Genomic DNA, 18,835 nt, shown 5'->3' on the forward strand with positions numbered 1-18,835 from the left:
AAGGTTTCCCCCACTGGCCTGTGCAGTAACCATGCACGATGGATGCATCACACTCTTGAGTCTGCCATTGTGTTTGTGTAGTTGAAACTGAGATTCGTCAGACCAGACAAGCTTATTCCTGTCATCCACAGCCCAGTGCTCGTGTCTCTGAACTCATGTCAAGGGGTTTATCATGGACAGGAAAGATACCCAGCATGCAGTGGTGTAAAAGTACTAATACAATAATGTAAAAATACTCCATTACAAGTTAAACTACTGCATTAAAAATCCTATTTAAGTAAGAGCATAGAACTATTATCAGCTAAACGTACTTAAAATATCAAAAGTAAATACATTCATTATGCAGAATGCCCCCTGTGACTCACATATTATTATATATGACATTATTGAATTGTTACAACTGATGTAGTGTAGTCCAGTGGTTCCCAACCTAGGGGGCAGGCCCTTCTAAAGGGTCACAAGACAAGGGGTTGTGAGGTGAATAATGGCATAAGAGAGAATAAAAAGCTCTACTACACAAATCTGTTTTCATTTTTTGGACTTGTTGTCTATGTTAAGTACTGGATAATGTGAGAGTTATTTCAAAGAAATAATGTGAGCATTAAGAGCAAATGTCTCTTTGGTGGAGCTGCTAATGAATCATACACATCTGAAACATGATAAAGAACCTGAAATACACACTCATTTTTGTACAGGCACCGGCCAAAAGAGCTGAAAACAGTTGATTTCATCTGAAAGAATAAGATTGTTTTGAAAGATTATTGTAAGTAATTAGCTGTCTGATAAATGTGGAGACAACAAATATTGAAAAGTACAATGTTTGCTAAGTGTAAAGTCATATACTTAGCCCACTTTATTTATGAGTGTACCTAATAGACTTGGTTATCCTGCCACTGCCTTTATGCTCATGCCCTTGCTGTTACAGCCTTTACAGCTAAGAATGGGAATTCCAGTATTGTTTTTCCCTACAACTGTAGTGTAATGTGAACTAACCCACTTTAAACTGGCAGGGCTGCTTCCATACAGAGCACAAATGTTAATGTGGTGTCATCTTCTGGTCTATTTATTGTACACCTTTGATATTTTAACTATATGGTCAAACCCGCCCTCCTGGCTCCAACACACTTCACACCCACTATCAGTAATATACTGAAATGAAAAGCTAATGTGGAAACTGAGCTGTCATTACTGTATACACACTAGTTTATTTACAGGCACATTAGCAAATAGAAAAGGGAGGATCTGCTTGTGTTCCAGCAGCAGACTTTATATATTTCCTATCACTGTGTGTATGATACTGTGGTGTGAAGCATAGAAGTAATGCATACTTTAAAAAGGTAAAACTAGTAGTAAAAACACAAAACAACAGTTGCGCTAAACATGGGTAATTTTTATTTAGCTAGTGAGTTACCTAGAGGAGAAAACTGTCACATCCTTACAGTTGATGTCTTGCCATTTTGGGGGAATCCCAGTCAAGCCGAGCAGAGAGGGGTGGGTGATGTGGGGGGGTCTGGGGTAAGGTGGGGCAGAGGGGGGTGGGGGTTCTCCCAAAAGTGCTAAGAGTTGTTGAGGACAGACAGTCTGATTGAGCTGATTGAGCCTGAGGTACGATAGAGTACGTCAACATCAGAGCAAAGACAGCCACCCACAGGGCCCAAGGAGGCCACCGCTAGTTCTACCAGAGCAGCAGGTTTCTCCTCAGACAAATGCACCTCAGAATGACAGAATCACAAGAGAGAGAGAGAGATAAAGAAAAAAAAAAAAAACAAAGATGTGCACTAGCCGGCGCCAACCTGCTGCATAATTATAATCTTTTGGTACACAGAAACAGATGTAGAAAGGAAGGGAACAGGTAGAGGGAGGATACATCCTATGACTGGCATGATTGTGGCTGTTTCCCAATTATTCCGTCCCACCTGTCAATCATCCACAGCCTCTGTCTGAGGAGGATCAGACAGCTGAATACAGATTCAAGTACAAGATTAATTTATACATATCATCTTTAATTCTCTTCAGGAGGCTGATGAAGCTCACCAATATCCCAAACATTTGAGGCATTAAAAAAATTACAAATAAGCCCGGTGAAATCTTCTGACTACTCAGTTAGTTAGTCAGTTAGTTGCTCACAAACAAAAAATCAAAGAACACATAGTTAGAGAGTTAAGGGTATTGGTAGAGGCTGTTTATAAGGACTGAAAGTGCTTTAAAGACAGAGTTTTCAAAGTGGGTTCTTTTTCTCGTGAGACAGGAACACAGGGTTTGATGCACCAGTCAACGGATACAGATGAGTCCATCTATTGTCATGTTCAAGTGTTCAGATACATTGTCATCTTCAGCGGAAAGATTGTGAGAGCCTTTCCTCCTTTCCTCCCGGTTAGGCAAATTTTTATTTAAGGTCCTACATCATTAGTGTTGCAGTTCTAGCAGAGAGCTTGCTTGAAGGTTACTGTTTATTTCTATTGCGCTCCTGGCAAGAGAAAAAAACAGAAAAAGATAATCAGTGGTTGGTATCAGAACAAGAGCAACAAGGGACACAAAGAGCTAAAAGAGCAACTTCAGAGCTGCTCCCCTGAATATACTACTCTGACAGAGATGATCAAAACCCATTTATATAGACAATCCATATTTATTTTACTACTTAGACAACATGTATCGAATAAATGCCTTTATTGTGCTGATCTCCATTTGTACGACTCTGCAAATGTCATTCATCACTTGGAATGCATTAGGTGTTTCTATTTTGAGTACATTCCTATGTGCTCTGTGAAGTATACATAAAAAATATTCAATTACAACTCAAGACTTAGTAGTAAAAGTAGTAAACAGACAGCATCAGTCAGCTCGGGACTGATGGTGCAGTTACAGCCTGATCCTTTTCTGTTTCGGTAAAACTGCTTGATTTAACGGTTCAGTTGCTTTTAATAATTTCTTTAATCTGTACTGTTTGTGCAGGGAACCAAGTGGGTGTCTCAAAAGGTACCAAAGAGAAATACGCTGCTGAAAGTAAACTCAGTAAAAGATGTTTGTCTATGAATTCTGGCTATTGGAGAACAATTACTTTGCAGTACAACTTCCCATTCTCTATGGAAAGTACTGGTGTCTGAACCTAGATTCGGTGATTTCATTTGAAGCTTAAAAATGATGATGTTTTGTATATCAACTTAAACATTGCGTTCCTATGTGAGCACAATTCAACTAAACTTAATTAAAGACATCACAAACATTCTAGCAAGGACAAAAACAGTGACTGCCTTAAAAAAAAGTATTTAACCTTCATGAACCTCTCCACTCTCTCACTCTCTACAGGGCTCGTCTGATGAAAAGCACACAAAAACAAGACGAGATCATTTTTTGGGTGAGTCTATACTTCTTGTTATAGTGATTTACAAAACACTGGCAAGAAAACTAATCAATCACTAAAGCAAGAACATTTGGAATTTTCTCTGTTTAGTGTGAAAATAAATGAGACAGATTATCAAGAGAGTATCCTGTGTTTGAAAAACACACAAAATGAGTTTAGCAGGCCTTAGGTATGCACTAACCAAAATGTTCAGCTATGTTTACACTTGAGGCATGAGACTGCAGCCACTACACTCAGCTTGTAGTAATAAGTCTCACTTGGCTGTAGATAAACACAAGACCAGCAAAAATGCATACTCAAAATCATGAGTAAACATGACACACCTCAAATATCAAATATTCTAGGGTGTGTCACAGATTACAAAAACCCCCAGGAACACTGTTAAAAGAGTCAGTTTCTCATTAAAGATAAGAAAATAAAACATGGAAGTTAAAATAACCTGAGGATCTTCCTGGACTGATGACCTGGACTTAAGTTTCATGATGACTCTTTGTGTCATTTTTTAGGTGGGACAATGTCTTCTTTGAGGAGTGAGTATCCATGTCAGTGGTGTGGCAAAAGTCTCAGGGACCCCAGTGTAACTCTATCCCCAGAAGGGCTGCTCACACTGAGCTGTGGCTCCAGGGACAGAAAATCTCAAAAAATGCAGTCTATACGAGACATCCACACTGTCATATAAATTTCAAGTATTTAATATTTAATAACATATCTTTACAGTTGTATTTAATAATCATTTGTAATTTATTTCTTCTTAAAATGGGTCAACAAGTAGTAATCTTACACCTAACATGATATTAGATCTAATTTTCAAGTAATAAAACTTTCCTTGTGCAAAAATCAACTCATGTATGATACAGCTGGAGCCATTACAGCAGACTGGCAATCACCCCAATGTGCCACGAGCTTCCTTATTACAGTACATCCAGAGGAAGGAAGGAGCTAACCTCTGTGTATTAATTGCCAAATTAGTTATGCTAATAAAATCCTGCAACAACATTTAGATCCAAAGTTCTCTTAAAAAACACTTGGGAGGTGTTACAGTGCAGGTAGCTGTGCTGGTTTGACACCTCTCAAAGTTCGGGAAGGACAGGCCAAACAATAGAGAACAATTAACCTTGTCAGGCGAAGGAGGGTGAGGCCTCAGCCGGGCCGATCCTGTCATGTAGGAGGTCAGGGCTACAAAAGCAGCACAGCGCAACGCCTGCACAACGCAGGATGAAACAGGCTTTCTACTGACAGGTTGTTTTCAGAAGCCTGAAAACATTGACTTGAAATATTTATGAGAAAGTAACCCAGCGCATATTAACAAGGTCAGCAGCAAGGAGTCAATACAGCATCAATGGAGCACCAGCAGTGGGAGAGTGGGAGAAAAGGAGGGAGCGGGTCATGGGGGTTTTCTAAACGCAATTAGATTTGCATACTGGTGAATCTAAGAATGGAGCAGAATGCAAGCAATGAAAACATGTTATTCACTCCTTGGCTGCTGTTTTTGCACAGCAGCAGCATCCCACAGAGTTTTTACTACTTAGACTAACATTTGTGGTACACCACTGTTATTACCACTGCAACATATTTTAGTTTCCCCTGTGAAGGCGCAGTCTTACATAGTGTGTGTGCTTGTCAGAACCATGTGCACAGACAATTGTAATCATGTATTTTTATCATGTATATTGCTGGGAAACATTTTTAGAATCAACCCTTTACAACATGTAAGGCAAACTGTGCCAGCTCTGAGGCACGTTGCAGCCAGTTCGCAGGCCGAGGGCTTATGTTGTTAAAGACTAATAAAGCATGAGGAGCCTGTGGAGAGCAGAGAGGCTTGGTGTTCAAAGGGAGATCAGAGCCTACATCTGCCTTTGTCTGAGAGAAAGAATGCCAGGAATGTGGGCTATTTCAGGAAACCTCTATGCATCTAACTCCACTTGGGCAGATCATCGCAATCTCGACAGCACAAGATGGCTGATGAGGAATCAGGGTTTCCTGGACCTGCTTATGAGTAATGGTGGCATGTCAACCTGCTGACAGTCCTCCGGGAACTTCCATTTAAGCCAGACTGTTCATTCAGCAACAGGATGTTACAATCACTGTCTAAAAGCAGGTGGAACAAGATCAGCTGACCACAGTCGGCCTATGGCCTGTAGCAGTGACTCAGTCGAAAGTTAGCCTACCTCTGAATTAAAGGGTAACTAAACAGAACTGTCTCATGCATACAAACTATTTACAGAGGACAGGGCTCTTTAAATGTGTGTTTATCTCACCTTCCTCAGAGCCTCCTCCTCTTCCTGACGTTTCTCATAATGTGCAAAGTCATCAAAGATTGAGGTGGTATGCTTGTAAGTGGCGATAATTTTAAGCACTTGTTTGGCCTTCTCCAGAGGCACTTCCTGAGTGTCCCTGGAGTTGGTCACTGGCTTGTTGTCATTGTTCTCCAGCCGGATGTGTCGCAGCTGGTTGTTGGGCACGTCTTTGATGAAAACCCACTTCACCTCAAACTTGCCCTTCCACTTGTCCTGAGACCAGACGCCTGCATAGGCATTGTAGTCCACCGGTGAGCGCATCTCGGCCACGCCACAGAAGTGGCCACTGCCGTTGACACTGAACAACAGGTACAGGGGCCCCTTGTTGCCCAGTGAACGGTAGGCGCCATCCAGGCGCTTGTTGCCATGTTCTGTACTGCACCAGATAGAGTACTTGATTGAGCGGTGGATGTCATCTTCCGAATAGCTCTTGATAATGAAAACACGTCCGTTTTTCAAGTTCCAGTCAAAGTCTTTGGGGTTGTAGTTGTTGAGGGCACGGAGTTTCTCCAGCACGGGATGCACTTCTCCAGAGCAAGGGGAGGCACTGAGTGGGACTCCCCCACCCAGACCAAAGCCCTCACCCCGGTTCCTGGGAGCCACCCAACGGTTGGGAGGCGGGCCAGGCTGCTGGGGTTGTTGCTGATGAAGGGGCTGTGGGGGGCCAGGTTGAGAGGGGAGGTGCAGGTGAGGAGGGCCAGGTGGCAGAGGCTGGGGGTGCTGGGGGGACTGGAGAGACTGGAGCTGGAAGGGCTGGTGTTGGTGCTGGGGCTGGTGTTGAGGCTGAGGGGGCAAAGGGTTCTGCAGTAAGGGCTGGGGCTGAGCTAGCAGCGGCTGCTGCACTAGAGGCTGCGGGGGCATCATAGTCTGAGCTAATGGGGGCTTATTCAGAGAGCCCTTATCGTCCCAAGTACCAATGTTCATATTGTGCTTTATGGGGGGTGGGGGAATGGTGGCGACTCCCCCCATCCCCATGTTGGCTTTGGGTTTGACCTTGGGCTGTGGCTTGGCCGGCTTCTTGGCAATGGCTGCCCAGGAGGCAGGTTTAGGTGCTGACGAGCTGACAGACGGAGGGAGGCTATTGGCTGCCATGCTGCTCATACCTGCTGTGCCTCCTAAGGGTGAGCCCACGGTTTTGGTGACAGCTGCCACCATGTCTGTACCCAGTTTTAACCCTGTCATACCCTGCTCAATGCTATTCAGTACCGGCACCTTACTGAGCTGGGTGTCACTTCCAAAGCCGGCCTGTCCGTCCGTGATGGCCCGACCCAGTGAGCTGGGGGCATACCCATAGCTGTTGCTGTAGACTGAGCTCTGTGTGGACTGTCCCTGAGAGACACTGGTACCCCAGGTGGAAAAGTCCGCATTACCAGGGAAGAAGTTGAAGCCATGCTGGCCGAGGAAGGGGGGGGTGTTCCCCAGGGCACCTGGTTGGCTGAACACGCCATCGGGGATGAAGTGCGGCTCGCCATTGCTCATCTGTCCATAGGTAGTTAGGTAGGGCATAGGAGGGTCTCCTGCTGTGGACCAAGCAGCCTCTCCCAGAGAATAAGGGAAACCAATGGATGGAGCATAGTAGCTGGGCATGTAGGGGTCAGACATTGGTGGATAGCTGTTACTCTATATAAAACAGAGGGACAACCAGTTAATGTATTATACAGAACCATAAGCAGCACAATTAAGAAACTGAAATGACATTAGTGGTATGTTACATGGCTGACACCTCAGACATGCAACTAACCTGCCTACATTGTGAAGTTATAAACTGAAAACTGACCATAACTACAAACTGTCACTCTGAACAGACTACATTATGATATACTGTTACCTGATTTGTCTGGCCGCTTAAGTAAGGCTCAAAATCATCATCATTCACACCATCCTTTTGATGCATTGATCCGTTTTGCACTAAGGGTGGAAAGAGAAGACATTAAATCACTGTGTAATTAAAATGTACTGTATGTGATTCCCAAATAGCTAAATACTAAAGATGTCAGCTGGTACTGTATGTAGCAGTCAGATGTAAAACCTGAGATCTCAGCGTGGTGTGAGATGATAATAATAAACAAAACAAAACCAAACACAGATTCAGAATTAGGGACAGTCAACAGTGCTATCATACTGTATATAAGCTGCAGTTTAGACTACAGTTTCAAAGCACTATCAGCAAGCACCCTCTTAGCATGTTAGCTAATATAAAAATAAAACAGCCGGCACTGCCACACTGAAATACATGTTAAACCATCGGACTTCTGCATCATTTTTAAAACGACTGTTGAAAACCTTACCTTTATTTCCTTGTCCTTTGGGTCTCTGTAATAACGGGCAGCACAGGAAAAAGAGATGAGACTGTTGTCAGATCACGACAGGAAACAAACAACACACACACACACGCTCGCACACATACACACACACACACACAGAGCCGGCTGTATCCTACATGGATAAATATAACAGTCGACTGTAGTAACCTCAGGCTGAAGCCATCAGCCCGGATGTTAACATTTACAGGTTGTTTCGCGTTATTGACCGGATGTCAAACGCTCTGACATCCAGTAAACGCTGCCGCATTGGCAACCGGCTACAGCTGGAGTTGGTTGGCAATACAGTCGGCCTACATTTCAGCTAATAGCTATCATATATCGAAAGACTTTTTAGCCTGTTTGATCCGGCATGCCAAACCAGATCAAACTGTTGTCGGTAAAGTTTCATATCGCCGCTCGGCTAATTTATAGCATCGTTCAGCTGTCAATACACGAACCTGGTCGACTGTGGTCGCAGACATCCTCCAGGAACCGAAACTGATCGCTGTTTGTGAGACTGTCCACGGCTTCCTCTTGCCTCTCTCTGCACTTCGGCGCTTTCCTGGCTCGTCTCTCGGGTTGTCCAATCACTCTGTTAACGTTACAAGGCGGCGTTTTTTCTCTCCCGTGCTCAGACCTGACGACGATCCGGTTCTTCTGTTGGTTACAAACGGCGACTTTGTGTCTGTGGGGAAGGCGTCAGTTAATGTGTACAATCCTGCCACAGATGGTCTTTATCAGTCAATCTGAAACTGACTAGTGTCTTACTGGAATATCCCTTACCATATTCCACAATGGCGGATGGGCTCTTTACTCCCGCTTCCGTTCCGTTCTGCTGCTCCGTGACCTTCCGCCTGTGACGCTCTGAGTCATGTTACAAACTGACACTTCACATGACAGTCACAATCACACAACAAGTCCCCCACTACTTTCATCATTTTCTCCATCCAGGGTAATTTAAGCCTTTTTTAAATGACCTGCTGTTACCTTAAATTATGTTAAAATAATAGTCAGTCGTCTCTTCATTGGGGAGCCTCCTGTAGGTTAGCCACTACCTGCCAAAACCAGTATCAGACTAGATTAAAAGTAAAATAAAATAAATGGATGAAAAACACGCCGATAATCAGTGGTGGAAAGTAATTAATTACATCTACACGTGTACTCTATATAAGGAGCCTTTTTTTTTTTTTTTTTAGATATTTGTACATTTTAGTATTTAAAATGTTTAATGCCCCATTGCATTTACGGATGAAACAGTTTTTCACATGATATATGATGTATTATAAACTACCCAGTCGTTTATTAAGTGGATAAAATTAGCTCCCAGATACTTACACATTAATACTTATTATTAGGTTTAAAAATGTAATAATATCATATAGATCTGTGTAGTCGCTGGAGCCATTTTGAGGAGGACTTTCAGGACAGGAGTATTTTGCTACTGTCAGTACCTTTTCCACTACACTTTAGATTAACAAATAGGCTACTTCTAGGCTACTTGTGCTTCACTGAATTGCAGAAATGTACAGTTTCTTGGTTTTGGATCTGAGCATGAGTAAGCACAAACGAGCAAAATATGTTTTAAAACATCATAATAATGTTATCATATGATTGCTAGATTGCCATGTCTGCTACATATACTGCAGTAACTGCTCTTTATACACTTTTTAGGTATTTGTACTTTATTATACTTTACTTTCCATTATCTTCTTCTTTATACTGCTCCACTGCATTTGTCCGAAAGCTGTGATTATTTAGCAGATTAAGATTTTTCATACAAAACATATGGTAATTTTATAAATTATGATGCACAATAGTATATAAAATCAGTCTCACCTTGACCAGTATATTAAAATACTGCATATACATGTATTCATCAATGATATGAATTCATTAATAAAATATATCATACTATAACATTAACAAGGACCATTCTGGGAATAAGGAGCTTCTTCTACATCAAAGTTCAAAATTAGTCTTCCACCACTGCTCTGTACTTTAATTGCAATGCAACGTAAAGGGACTACAACAGCGCTAAGAGTGAACGAAAGTCTCTGCTGCTACTCTCGCGATAGTTCCTCAGTGGTCTCGTAGCAGTATGGCAGCCGTCGCGCTGAGGTCCTGCCGCAGAGGACTTTTACAGATTTTAAGCAATGGAGGGCTCGCAGCTTTGTCTTCAAAGCGTTTGGAAGGTTTGTTTTGGCCTCCGCTGTTGGCACAATTAATTCCTCGACACTTGAGTGTCATTCAAGGGTATTTAGGCGCTCAGGAGGGGGTGTGGCTCACACAGACTGCGTCGTCTTAAAAATTTAGGGCATGCAAAAGGTGCAGCGTTTGCGCTTGGGACTGTTTTTGCGCCGTCTGTGTTGATTGTGGATGTATTTTAAAACGATTCGACGTCAATCAGCTAAAATTAGAGGTGTTAACTGTGCCACACTATTGGCATGTTCGGCCGACATGAAAAAACATGCCCACGCTGTTCCATTGAAACACAGTATCCATGTGTTGTTTTTAAATTGCATCAAGAGGAGCCCTGTCTCATAAAATGGGCTGTGACGCTGTATCCAGTGAAGTTTTCTTACTGATTTAGCTGATACACTGTACACTGTATCGTTTACATAACGTGTTTTTGGCTGTAGTAGTAATACTTTGTATTGTGTCAACTAGGAGACAGGAGGCACAAGTCCACAGTTCAGTATGCTTCGCGACCAGAACTTCCAAAGCTGGCGTACAGGAGAGTGAAGGGGAAGAGCCCAGGTGTGGTTTTCCTGCCAGGATACGGCTCCAACATGAATGGGCAGAAAGCTGAGGCACTGGAGGAGTTTTGTAGGTCACTAGGGCACTCATACCTTAGGTAAGCCATCCAGACACACCACTCAGTGGGGCACATACAGAGAACCAGTGCATGCTCATAATCACAGAACATACTGAATACTGTAGATAAGATCAGACATAGCTCCTATGTCTGATCTTACCTACAGTCCTGTATTTTCATAGTCTACATTTTTATCAACTCCTGCAGTATGTGCAAAAAACACGATCTTTGCACACAGCCTTAAATTATATTAAACTCTTATTCATATAGAGTATAAAACAGGGTTGCAAAGAACACAAATAAAATACATGAACTGGAAAAGATGTGTGCACCCACTACACACCCTCAGTTAACACTCCTAATATCCTGATCAGCAAGCAAGATCAAGTAAAATTAGTTTTCAGTTGTTTTAAAGTTGTTGATGACATTATAATAGATGAAGATTGTATATCTGTGGACAGATTCTGTCACATAGATTAAGTTAATTAGTGCTTTCTCCATGAATAAACAACAAGAATAAATAACTAAGTAATCTATTATAAAATAAATGAATATGATTGTCGTCTGATTTATATCCAATAGCATTAAGATAACAGAGTGCATACAAAGTATATTTTAGTGGATTTGGTTATGGAGAGTAGATTTTGCTTGCTCAAAATGTCTTGTGCCATTATGCATTTTGAATGTGACAGGGTTAATGGTTTTTTTTCCCCTGAGATAGATCCTTTATTTCAGCGTACCTGAAAAAGCTTTGCTCAGTAATTTCAGAATTGAAAAGCCAAAGGATTCTACTCACAAAAATGTAGACCACAAAAAAACAGCCACTGGAAACGCGAGAGGCCATAGCTCGCAATTAATCATGTAAATCAAAGATTATTGTTTAGTTTTCTGTTGAACAACTAAGTGATACATCAGTGGACCATTTTAGTATTTTAAAAATACCTCCAACCATTACAAACTCCTCATTATGCTGTAAAGGGTCCATTGCTGCAGTGGTTGGATATAAAAGACACTGATCCACTGTATTAAACTCATAAAAGCCCAGTCCCATGTTGAGTATATTTATATCTGATGTACTGTGCTTAAAATGTAAAAAAAAAATGAATCAGCCTTGTCTGTGGCCTCTCATGGCTTGCTATTGTTTTACCCTGTGATACCCATGGCCATGAGTTGTTCTATTTATGTTTTCCTAGGTTTGACTACACCGGCCATGGGGCCTCAGAGGGGGTGCTAGCAGAAGGAACTATTGGGACCTGGAAAAAAGACGTCCTTTTTGTGTTGGATGAGTTAGCAGAGGGGCCACAGGTAAATATGGCTAGAGTCGAGCCCATAAAACTTTGCTCAGTAGGGGTGGGAATTATTAGATTCCTGAGAACCATCTTGCTCTGACACTCGGTTATTGATTTCTGTGCATTGCAGACGGTAACTTAATGTATGAAATCATGCTCTCAGAAATGTGAACTGTCCTAGCTTTTCATGTGAGACAATTTGAAATGTATAGTCTTGTGATATTTCATTGTATCTTAACAGACTGGGCAAGAAGGGAAAAGGCCAGCATATTGATTCCAGTTCAGGGTTACAATTACAGGATTATATTTGTTCAGTATACATGTATTAAATTACATGATGGGTTTAACAAACTACAACAGAAGTGAAGCATCCTCTCACAGTATAAGAGCATCCGTGTTACCTTTCTTGAAATCAACCAGTAAAAATATTTACATTCTATATAATGTTAACATCACATCCTCACAGGCAGCCTCAAACACAGACAGGGTTTTCTTTTTTTCATGAAAAGGGAAACCAAAAATGTTAGTTTTACATCACAAACACAGTATACCTATTCTGATGTTTGACTCACTGTAGTTTCACACCACAAATTCATTATTATAGAGATTAAGCAACTGAAATTAACAACCTTAGTCTCCAGTATTTAATGTGTATGTTCCTCCATGTCTCCAGATGGTGGTGCTGTGTTACCACTTTTGTGTTATTAATCCTCCACTGCCATGATTACACTGAATTAATCTGGTGTTGTTTTTAATTAAGTCTCTAATATATGTTTTTCTTCAGTTGGTCATTTGATTTACAGTCTATTTATTGTTCTTTTTTTCTTACTTGTAGATACTGGTGGGTTCCAGTATAGGTGGGTGGCTCATGCTGCTGGCAGCCATTGCAAGACCAGAGAAAACTGCTGCACTGGTGGGCATCTCCACTGCCGCTGATTACATTGTCACATCGTTCAACTCTCTTCCTCTGGAGGTAGGGATATATAATATTATTATATACTTGTGTCATTTTGTTTGAAAGTGTGCAGGGATTTCATTTGATGATGTTTTCTAAGTGAGATTTGTCCACATCTTAATTTGCAGACACGAAAGGAGTTTGAGGAGAAGGGGGAGTGGACAGTGCCCACCAAACACTCAGAGGAGGGTGTTTATAAGTTTAGCATGGACTTCCTGCGTGAGGCAGAAAATCACTGTGTGCTCCAGAGTCCCATCCCCATCACCTGCCCCGTACGGCTCATTCACGGGCTCAAAGACGAGGACGTTCCTTGGCACATCTCCATGCAGGTTGCCGAGCGTGTCCTCAGTCCTGATGTGGATGTCATCCTTCGGCGACACGGCCAGCACCGTATGTCTGAGAAGGACGACATTAAACTCATGGTCTACACTATTGACGATCTCATAGACAAGCTAACTACTTTGGTCTGAGTAGGGGATGAGGGAGTGAGCTTGAGAGGTTGCTGGGTTAAGGGGAGAAGGACTGTGTTTACTGAGAAGTCAACCCTCAAGGAAATTACCAAACAATGGCATGTTTCTCTGCCAAATACAACCTTTTATCTATGTCTGTTATTCTCCCCATATTTCATCTGTCACTTTCACATGCCATTACAGTGCAAACTACAGTATATTTAAAGGGGGCTCTCCTGCTAGCTGCTCCCTTGTATCTTCAGGTGGCATTTGTACATGTTCCAGGTTACTCTACAGACTGTTTTGTTGTTCAGCTGTTATTAGGTCTGCCATTGCTGCTGTCTCTGCCAGCGTTCATGCTGTTTGACTGTTTTCCCGCTCTCTTTAATTAGATGCATAGTTTTCCTGTGCCTTTTTTAATCACTCTTCACCCGTTTTGGCCAATAAAACCTCTGCACACTAGAGTGCAGGTCTCAGTCTGTTGTCCACAACTAACACTGTAGTGACAACCTCCTGTTTTTATAAATTAAGATGAAGTCCGATTCATTTTCACATCCATACATCATTCTGAAGTTTTAAATAGAAGTAAGTATTTACTAGTTAATAGTAGAAAAATGAGAGCTGTACTACAGAAACATATCTTCATATGTTAAGTACTCCCCAGGTGGAGAGGGATTTAAAAATTAGGCCATTTCTTTACTACAAATCCAGATGGAGTAAACAGCAAAACATTGAACAGAAATGCAATTTGCCAGGTACAACACAGTGAATCATTGTTGTATATAGTGAGTCAAAATCACCAAGGGTTGTAGACTACAGCCATGCAAGGTTTATTTTTGCCAGCAGAACATTCTGTTACATGACTCCCCATACCTGTTGGCCTTTAGCCATAGAGAGGCCCGCTGAATGGAGCCGCTGGACTGTTGATTATTAACATGTAATTGGCCACTAGCTGCACTATGCTCAATGGGGCGAACCCAACCACTTAACTCTATCAGGTCTGCTGAACTGCAGCTATGACCTTTAACTCATGGTTGAGTTATGTAGTCAGTTATTTAGTTTGTCAAAACCAAGATCAAACATAAATCTATGGGTGCAAAGAACATAATGCAAGCAGGAGAGATAGTGCGTAGTTTCAAATAAACCAGATTTGTGCAACTCACATCCTTGTTTACCAAGAAATGCTTCTAAGTATCCAACATGTTAATTGTTGTCTAGTTGCTTAAAATAAAGCAACAAACACTGCATATTGAGCAACAGCACTCTTTTTCCCCAGAGCATTTATCCACCACAAAAAACTTTAATTCAATAAGCGAAGAGAAATGGCTGTAATTACTGAAACTCAGAGATAGATGCTGTAACAGGCAATAAGTCTGTCAGACAATAAAGTCTGGAGGGAGACCAACTGTTTAAATTAACCATCCTAATAGAACAACAGCAAAAATCTACTCTGCTTAGGTGCCATTGAGCCTGTCACTGAATTAACCAGATATAGATATATAAAGAGAACTTCTATATTGTATACAGGGAGTTAGAGTCTCTAAAAAACAATTAAATTAATTTTGCCCCATCATGTGCCTTTGCTTACCGACGATCAGTTCATGCTGCCTGAAACTGAGCACGCAGCACAGTGACCACTGTCCGGGAGCGGTGTCAGGTCGCATTGAGCGTTGAACAGTCTCTCGGGACCCCTCCTGGAGGCGCTGGCATATAAAACGAGCGACTCGCCCCTCCCGGACAAAGTGAGATCCAGCCTGGCCCCGACGCGCCTGTGCTGCGCTTTATGGATGCTTCAGCAGTCCAGCATCCTCAGCCCTGCCCAGCTCAGCGGAATTAACACTGTGACACCGGACGAATCTAACCGCTCTCTTCTCTTTTAGTAAGTGCACGTTTAGTCTTTTTCGAGCGCATGACATATGGGATAAAATGTTTATGTAACGGATGCAGTGTCGCAGCTTGTGTGTGAGCTTTGCGCAGTTGCCTTTTGGGTTTGCAAAATTGTTCATGTTTAACAAGCTGCAGAATGCGTAGCAATGTGATTTCGTAATATTAGATGGCGGGAGTTTATTTGAATTTTACTGGATTTAACTCACTACAAGAGATGCAGTGAAGACAACAACTGAGGAATTAACACAAACCTTTCACATGCGGCACTGACGTAATTTAATTAAACTGTATTGCAGGCTAAATATAGCTCCGTTGTTCATTGTGTGAGTGCATGCTTTGTAACAGCTTAAACTTTATAAAAAATACATTTGATTATTTAATTTGCGTCACGATGGCTGCCTTACTGGAGGTCATACATACATACCATCATCTCATACAGCGCATCCCAGCGCATCCCAGCACTCCGCGTGCCGGAAACAGGCTTGATTGTTACCATAGCAATGAGAGGGCTTGTCCCCCTGCTCGGGACAGCTGCCAGGGACCACACCCTTCCCTGATACAGCCTCCAGAGATGCGCCTGGGTGGACTGCTGAGCTGTAAAAGAGACAGGTGCTGTTAGAGGGACCTGGCTTTTTGGCTTCTCTTCAGACATTGAGATGGTCTATGATAGTGCTTTTTTGGAAAAAAGTTATCTTGTAGCTATTCAATCAGGATACAAATGAATCTCTGATTTCTCACTAATATGCTACAATGGATAGGCTAATATTAAAGAAGCAATGTGCTGATGATTTTGCTGAATATTTCTTTCACTTTGTTCCAGAATAGTGCTGTTTCAGCATCGTGTGTGCCATTTGTTTCTCTGCAGAGTTACTATACACCACAAATACTAGAGTGTTGCCAGAGCCGCCATGGCAAACAGAGGGCCCAGCTACGGACTGAGCCGGGAGGTGCAGGAGAAGATCGACCAAAAGTACGACCCAGACCTGGAGCAGAAGTTGGTGGACTGGATAGTCGCACAGTGCGGAGGAAACCTGGAGAGACCACAGCCGGGCAAACAGAACTTCCAGAATTGGCTGATGGATGGAACAGTGAGTGGCTGCAGTACCTGTACTTAAAATAGAAGTTACCATTGAATTATTTAAGCTACAACATAATAGGTTTACCAGCTCTGTCAGATTTAAAGAGACCATGAAGTAAAAAAGAATTAGTAAGAAATTATCGTCACTCCCAGCTGAAACTGGGGACTGATACTGAACAAAAGAGGACTTTTGTCTCACTAAAAAAATATAGCACGCAGTGAGGTTTGAATTGCTAACCACTGAGATCCTTGCTTTGCAAAATTTGAATTTTCAACAGAGTTATTCTGGGAAAATTCTCAGCACTATAAGACCTAATTAACAACCAATTAGAAAATGCACCCTGCACAGTGCTGCAGTGGTGTCTTGCTTGACACTCCAGCTGACTCTAATGCTAAAACAAATCATTCAGAGGAATCCATCATAGCTGATGCAGAGGCATCAACTTCTGCACCAGCAATTAACTTAACAGACAAGGATGCAATACACCCACAAGACATTACATTTTCATTGCCAAAGTGACCCCTTTAGTCAATTACAAATCCTCTTAGCTTTCACAACTAACTGCAAATGCATTTTCATACCCCTTCTCTAGAGATCTGACAACACTTATTTTTAGAAATGTTTTGAATCATTGACAGAAGTAGAAACTGACAAGACAAGAAGAGATAAAGCTGGTACTCATGGCAAGTAACAGTGTTAGGGTGAACTATTCCTTTAAGACCCCTCAGCTGTCTGTATGGTATGGCTGGTGTGTCATTTTAATTTTATCAAGCCAGTTTTCTGACCTCCTTTGTCCTAGATCCTCTGTAGACTCATCAACAGCCTTTATCCACGGGGGAAGGAACCCATCAAGAAGATTCCAGAGACTCAGATGGCCTTCAAACAAATGGAGAAGATCTCTCAGTTCCTGCAAGCAGCTGAAGCTTATGGAGTGACAACCACTGACATCTTTCAAACTGTGGACCTGTGGGAAGGTAAAGAGGTCTCATAAGCCATGATGATGATCACATGTTCTGTTCCATCTATCAATGGGGTAGCATATATTAATTTGTGTCAGTGGTAATCAGTTGTCCCTACATGCGTGAAATAAAGCAATCCTGTTACTCTGGCCACAGGAAAGGACATGGCAGCAGTGCAAAGGACCCTAATGGCTCTGGGGAGCGTGGCCGTCACAAAGGACGATGGTCATTACAGAGGTGACAGAGACTGGTTCCATAGGTAAAGAGAATGATCACTTTAACATAAGAGTATCATACTCCTCACAGCTGTGTGAATATTAGGCTTTTTTAAAACTGTTTTTTGTGTGTAGGAAAGCCCAGGGCTATCGACGAGAGTTCACCGAAGAGCAGCTGCGCCAAGGACAGAGTCTGATCGGCCTGCAGATGGGCAGCAACCGAGGGGCTTCCCAAGCTGGTATGACGGGCTACGGTATGCATCGTCAGATCATGTAGACCACACTTACTACCTAACCTGCTCCTCTGCTTCCAGACCTTATTTTCTACTAATACCACAAATGTTGTACACGTGAAACCTTCCTATACCCTCGTAGCACCTGCCATGTTAACCTCAATTTCCCTGGAATTGCTGCTTTTCCCAGAAAGTGTTCAATCCACATCCTAAAAAATGATGTCAGATGCTGTAGATCTCAAGCTGTCTTTCTCGTCCCCTTCCCTTATGCCATGTGCTATTCCCTCCCTAGCTTTGTTTACTCTGTTTCTTGACTTTGTATGTCCAGATGATTACTTAATGTGGAATTCAAAGTCATTCAACATCAATTTAGTCTCGCAGATAATTAAAGATTGAAATCTCCTTACAAAACAAGCCATCAGTGTTATACAGCTAACATTCTGTAAGCCACTGTTACAGCATGCTGTATGCTATTTATTTATATTTATGTATTGTTTTATTTAAATTCGTCATTGCTCATTGTTTTAGGATTTGATCTGTTACTCTGTAATTATTTTGCCTTAAACCTAATGGAACTCAATGACTGACGATGTCTCTGCTATCTTGTCTGAAGACTTGTTGCAGTATCTTCTGTAACCAAATCAACCTCACGTTGTGCCTGGTTATGGGACTACAGAGACTGGGTCCTGATATATTGGCCTCAAAATATAAATGAGTTTCATTCCTTCTGAGCCATGCCCTTGTTATTTGTTAGATTACATCTTTGTTCTGTATCATTTTGTGTCCAAGCAAGTAAATCAATGTGCCGTAGCCAACATGTATGACAGTGAAGTTTCCATTTCTGGTGCCAGGTAAAGACATTGCTTGAATGTGCACTTTTATGTGTTGTCATGTTTATATTTTTAAATATATTTATATCTGGAGGCTTGTGAGGAGAAGTATTGACAAAATAAAGTATGTGAACGTATGTATATATTGGTGTCTGTGTAACAC

General features: G+C 42.0%; 3 protein-coding genes across 5 annotated transcripts; 2 read left to right on the plus strand and 1 right to left on the minus strand.

Moving 5' to 3' along the window:
* Positions 1-1,369: 1,369 nt before the first annotated feature.
* Positions 1,370-8,863, minus strand: ythdf3 (YTH N6-methyladenosine RNA binding protein F3). 2 transcript variants are annotated; one of them, XM_018673915.2, is made up of 6 exons: positions 8,745-8,863; positions 8,420-8,646; positions 7,947-7,971; positions 7,487-7,566; positions 5,620-7,278; positions 1,370-2,467 (listed from the first exon to the last, which is right to left on the minus strand). In XM_018673915.2, the coding sequence occupies exons 2-6, from the start codon at positions 8,441-8,443 to the stop codon at positions 2,444-2,446; spliced, it is 1,812 nt and encodes a 603-aa protein (XP_018529431.1). In that variant the 5' UTR covers positions 8,444-8,646; positions 8,745-8,863; the 3' UTR covers positions 1,370-2,443. The 2 variants fall into 2 exon arrangements, with proteins under 2 accessions (XP_018529431.1, XP_018529432.1); XM_018673916.2 differs by lacking the exon at positions 7,947-7,971 and having other exon boundaries at positions 8,420-8,852.
* A 1,141-nt stretch (positions 8,864-10,004) lies between these two features.
* Positions 10,005-13,933, plus strand: abhd10b (abhydrolase domain containing 10, depalmitoylase b). The gene is made up of 5 exons (XM_018673912.2): positions 10,005-10,153; positions 10,629-10,815; positions 11,970-12,081; positions 12,901-13,038; positions 13,149-13,933. Exons 1-5 carry the CDS (start codon positions 10,060-10,062, stop codon positions 13,488-13,490), a joined length of 873 nt encoding a protein of 290 aa, XP_018529428.1. The 5' UTR covers positions 10,005-10,059; the 3' UTR covers positions 13,491-13,933.
* A 147-nt stretch (positions 13,934-14,080) lies between these two features.
* Positions 14,081-18,815, plus strand: tagln3b (transgelin 3b). 2 transcript variants are annotated; one of them, XM_018673913.2, is made up of 5 exons: positions 14,081-15,348; positions 16,222-16,444; positions 17,235-17,409; positions 17,551-17,653; positions 17,745-18,815. In XM_018673913.2, the coding sequence occupies exons 2-5, from the start codon at positions 16,265-16,267 to the stop codon at positions 17,884-17,886; spliced, it is 600 nt and encodes a 199-aa protein (XP_018529429.1). In that variant the 5' UTR covers positions 14,081-15,348; positions 16,222-16,264; the 3' UTR covers positions 17,887-18,815. The 2 variants fall into 2 exon arrangements, with proteins under 2 accessions (XP_018529429.1, XP_018529430.1); XM_018673914.2 differs by lacking the exon at positions 14,081-15,348 and adding an exon at positions 15,785-15,965.
* Positions 18,816-18,835: the final 20 nt, after the last annotated feature.

The sequence above is a fragment of the Lates calcarifer genome, linkage group LG24 (genome assembly GCF_001640805.2).
Source record: "Lates calcarifer isolate ASB-BC8 linkage group LG24, TLL_Latcal_v3, whole genome shotgun sequence".
NCBI lineage: Eukaryota > Metazoa > Chordata > Actinopteri > Centropomidae > Lates > Lates calcarifer.

What these genes read in the sequence shown, in the direction of transcription:
- abhd10b (XM_018673912.2), top strand. Translation starts at nt 10,060, where the DNA reads ATGGCAGCCGTCGCGCTGAGGTCCTGCCGCAGAGGACTTTTACAGATT. An exon ending in AGTTAGCAGAGGGGCCACAG is followed by an intron (nt 12,082 to 12,900) that starts GTAAATATGGCT and finishes TCTTACTTGTAG; the next exon opens with ATACTGGTGGGTTCCAGTAT. An exon ending in TCAACTCTCTTCCTCTGGAG is followed by an intron (nt 13,039 to 13,148) that starts GTAGGGATATAT and finishes CTTAATTTGCAG; the next exon opens with ACACGAAAGGAGTTTGAGGA.
- tagln3b (XM_018673913.2), top strand. Translation starts at nt 16,265, where the DNA reads ATGGCAAACAGAGGGCCCAGCTACGGACTGAGCCGGGAGGTGCAGGAG. An exon ending in ATTGGCTGATGGATGGAACA is followed by an intron (nt 16,445 to 17,234) that starts GTGAGTGGCTGC and finishes CCTTTGTCCTAG; the next exon opens with ATCCTCTGTAGACTCATCAA. An exon ending in AACTGTGGACCTGTGGGAAG is followed by an intron (nt 17,410 to 17,550) that starts GTAAAGAGGTCT and finishes CTCTGGCCACAG; the next exon opens with GAAAGGACATGGCAGCAGTG.
- ythdf3 (XM_018673915.2), bottom strand. Translation starts at nt 8,443, where the DNA reads ATGTCTGCGACCACAGTCGACCAG. An exon ending in CAAAGGACAAGGAAATAAAG is followed by an intron (nt 7,567 to 7,946) that starts GTAAGGTTTTCA and finishes TTCCACCCTTAG; the next exon opens with TGCAAAACGGATCAATGCAT. An exon ending in AGGAGGAGGCTCTGAGGAAG is followed by an intron (nt 2,468 to 5,619) that starts GTGAGATAAACA and finishes TTCTCTTGCCAG; the next exon opens with GAGCGCAATAGAAATAAACA.